The 2,823-nt window shown below is 37.5% G+C and overlaps 1 protein-coding gene across 1 annotated transcript; it reads right to left on the bottom strand.

Annotated features, from left to right (window-relative positions):
- Positions 1-271: 271 nt before the first annotated feature.
- Positions 272-2,517, bottom strand: LOC143593976 (thiohydroximate-O-sulfate sulfur/sulfate-lyase (nitrile-forming) NSP5-like). Its single transcript, XM_077073418.1, has 2 exons — positions 2,384-2,517; positions 272-1,316 (listed from the first exon to the last, which is right to left on the bottom strand). The coding sequence occupies exons 1-2, from the start codon at positions 2,411-2,413 to the stop codon at positions 369-371; spliced, it is 978 nt and encodes a 325-aa protein (XP_076929533.1). The 5' UTR covers positions 2,414-2,517; the 3' UTR covers positions 272-368.
- Positions 2,518-2,823: the final 306 nt, after the last annotated feature.

The raw sequence follows: 2,823 nt of genomic DNA, 5'->3' as shown, positions 1-2,823 counted from the left end.
AAAACGGTTTTAATCATACTGCTTGAATAATATTAATATGTTTGAATGCATGTGCGTATAATATCGTTCAATTAGCTTTCTTTATGTCTAATCGATTCGTTTAATTCAGCTACGCCATACATCATAACCATAACTTTCGCTTAATCAGTTATGACCTAACTGATCCATAGTGAATTGTCTGGTTCAGTCAAACAAAACAAAACAAAACGAAATTCTAAAAATTTAAATCAAACCGTTCAAGCCTCGTCTGAAATCTTTATTTCCACTAAGGAATCCAAACATCACATTTTATTTCCTTTTTACACAAAATACATGAACCCTAATCACTTGCTCTTGTTAATTATCAAACATGATTGTTTCAAGCAAGCTTAATCCAAGCAAGGGGTAAAAAAGTAAATGTCGTCCAACCGATCATTACTCGGAGAATTACCACCAAATACCAACAACCCATCTTTCCAATCCAGCCTCCCACCCGAAAATGCACACCACCCTCGTGGACCCGGGTGGTCCCCACCACCCGAACCATCCTCCACCTTGGTCCACACAAACGTCTCCGTGTCCAACACATACACCTCGTGCGTGAACCTCCCCGCACCCAAATGACCCAAATCACTAGGGTCCACTTCACCACCACACACAAATATGTACTTCCCAACACCAACACTTGAGAACACACTTCTAGGTGTCGGTTTCTCACCCGTCGTCTCGACCTGGACCCACTTCTCGGTTTCCTTGTCGAAAAAATGCATGTCATCGACCTCCATACCCGCAAAACCATACACCACCCAGATTTTCCCTCCAACCGCCACGAGCCCGGGCCCACCTCTACCTTTGAGATTATCTCCGGGTAAAGGAAACTTAGCCCATGTTTTGTCAACAACATTAAAAGCCCATAAATCATTAAGTCGGCCCGCAACACCGCAGCCACCAAACACATACACGTGTCGGTCATCCGTGGTTACCGAGTGGTAGCTACGGTGAGCTGGCCCAGTGTCCCCGGAGGACAGTAGGGTCCACTTGTTTGTACAGGTGTCGAATGAATATAGCTCGTTGAGCTCAGCGTGTGTTGCGTCTCGACCACCAAACACGTATATGGTGTGACCAATAGAAGCCATGGTCACACCGACTCGTGGAGGTGGGATGTCGCCAGTTACCTCAGCTATGGACCATGTTAGCTCGTTTAGGTCAAAAACGTAGAGTGAGCTGTCCACAGGGACCCGGGGCTTGAACTCGCCACCAAAGGCGTAAGCTTTGTCTCCAACAATAGTGATTGCATGTGAGCTTCTTGCACCAGGACCAGATCCTTTTTGGTTCAACTGCAAATAATAATAATAATTTCAGTTAGTTAATACTTAATACGGTTTATTTGGTAAAATCTGAAATCATGAATCAATGATCATCTGTTGGCATAATTAACATCTATAGATGAACAAAACCGGACAATAATTATGGTTTTAAAGAATTTGATAATGAATTAGCTTGAATCCAAGAACACTGTTAACTGATCACTAAATAGTCACTTTCATGTCAAAGAATTTTGAAGCCTGCTTCTATCAGATAAGAAAGTGTAACCTAACTAGGGCTGTAAATGAACCGAATGTTTGGCGGGCCGTTCGATGATGTCTGCTCATTTAATATATGACGAACATGAGCAAGGAATTTCGTTTCATTAACTAAATGAATGAACACGAACATAGGCCATGTTCATTCAATTGATATGTTTGTTTCTTTATGTATGTTCATTAAATATTTTTAATAATTTTTTTTAGACTTTCTAATCTTATTAGATTTAGGAAAAAATAAATATATTAACTATAAAATATATATGAGTATTATTTGATTAGTTTAAATGTAAATTAACATATGCATATGAATGTTAAAAAAAAACTCCAACACAAACTCACTAGTCGGATTGTACCGTTGACACTGACCATTTTGTGTTAGCCAAATCAAATAAAAACATTGTTTGTGTTCGAATGAACACGAACAAGAAATTCCGTTCGGTTAGGTGTTTGTGAACCTTTCGCTTATCCTATAAAAGGTTAAACGAAGAACATGAACAAGGCCTTGTTCGTTTACAGCCCCTAACCCTAACATAATTTTCTTAAAACCCAAAACAGACGAGTACTAAGGAATTTAACACGCAATTGGAACAATAATAATAATAATAATAATAATAATAATAATAATAATAATAATAATAATAATAATAATAAGTGGTCAATTTCATGAGCTGCAAGTCCGTAAGTTACATAAAGTAATCTATCCATATTATTAACAAATGTTTTTAGGAGATATGATTAGATCAAACAACTAAGATACAATTAAATTAACCAAATAGGTGACAATTATATGCAAAATTGATGAAGAAGAAGAAGCTGACCTTCAGCCATTTGCCTTGTGTTACCGCCATTGTTGTTGGTTAGTACAGATGATGTTGTCTTTGACTTTGGTTCTCTTGTTCAACTACTGTCAACTTTTATATTATATAGGAACTAGTGGCCATTTGTTGTACACCATTTTATAAAATAATCACTAGTAGGTCACATCTATGCACTCTCATATAAGATTCATTTTTAAGCAGTGAAGTGAACCCTAATAAACAATAATATTTGTTTATGTTCTCAATTGAAAACCATTGATTTGTTTTTAATAAAAGTTAATTAATATACGTTTCGGACCACAGCCCGATCTACTAGAGTACTGACAAGGGCCACTATGTATAAAACCATGTGGCTGGTCACCATGGTCCATGAGCTTCTTTTCTAGGCCCGCAAACAAATCAGACATAAACGAATATAGACATGTTTATATTTGTTCATT

This window comes from Bidens hawaiensis, unplaced genomic scaffold, assembly GCF_021521415.1.
Source record: "Bidens hawaiensis isolate Kalapana, Puna unplaced genomic scaffold, B.hawaiensis_p1.1 tig00042956_1, whole genome shotgun sequence".
Lineage (NCBI taxonomy): Eukaryota > Viridiplantae > Streptophyta > Magnoliopsida > Asterales > Asteraceae > Bidens > Bidens hawaiensis.
Note: the sequence above shows the minus strand (reverse complement) of the source record. Positions and strands in the feature narration are given on the sequence as shown.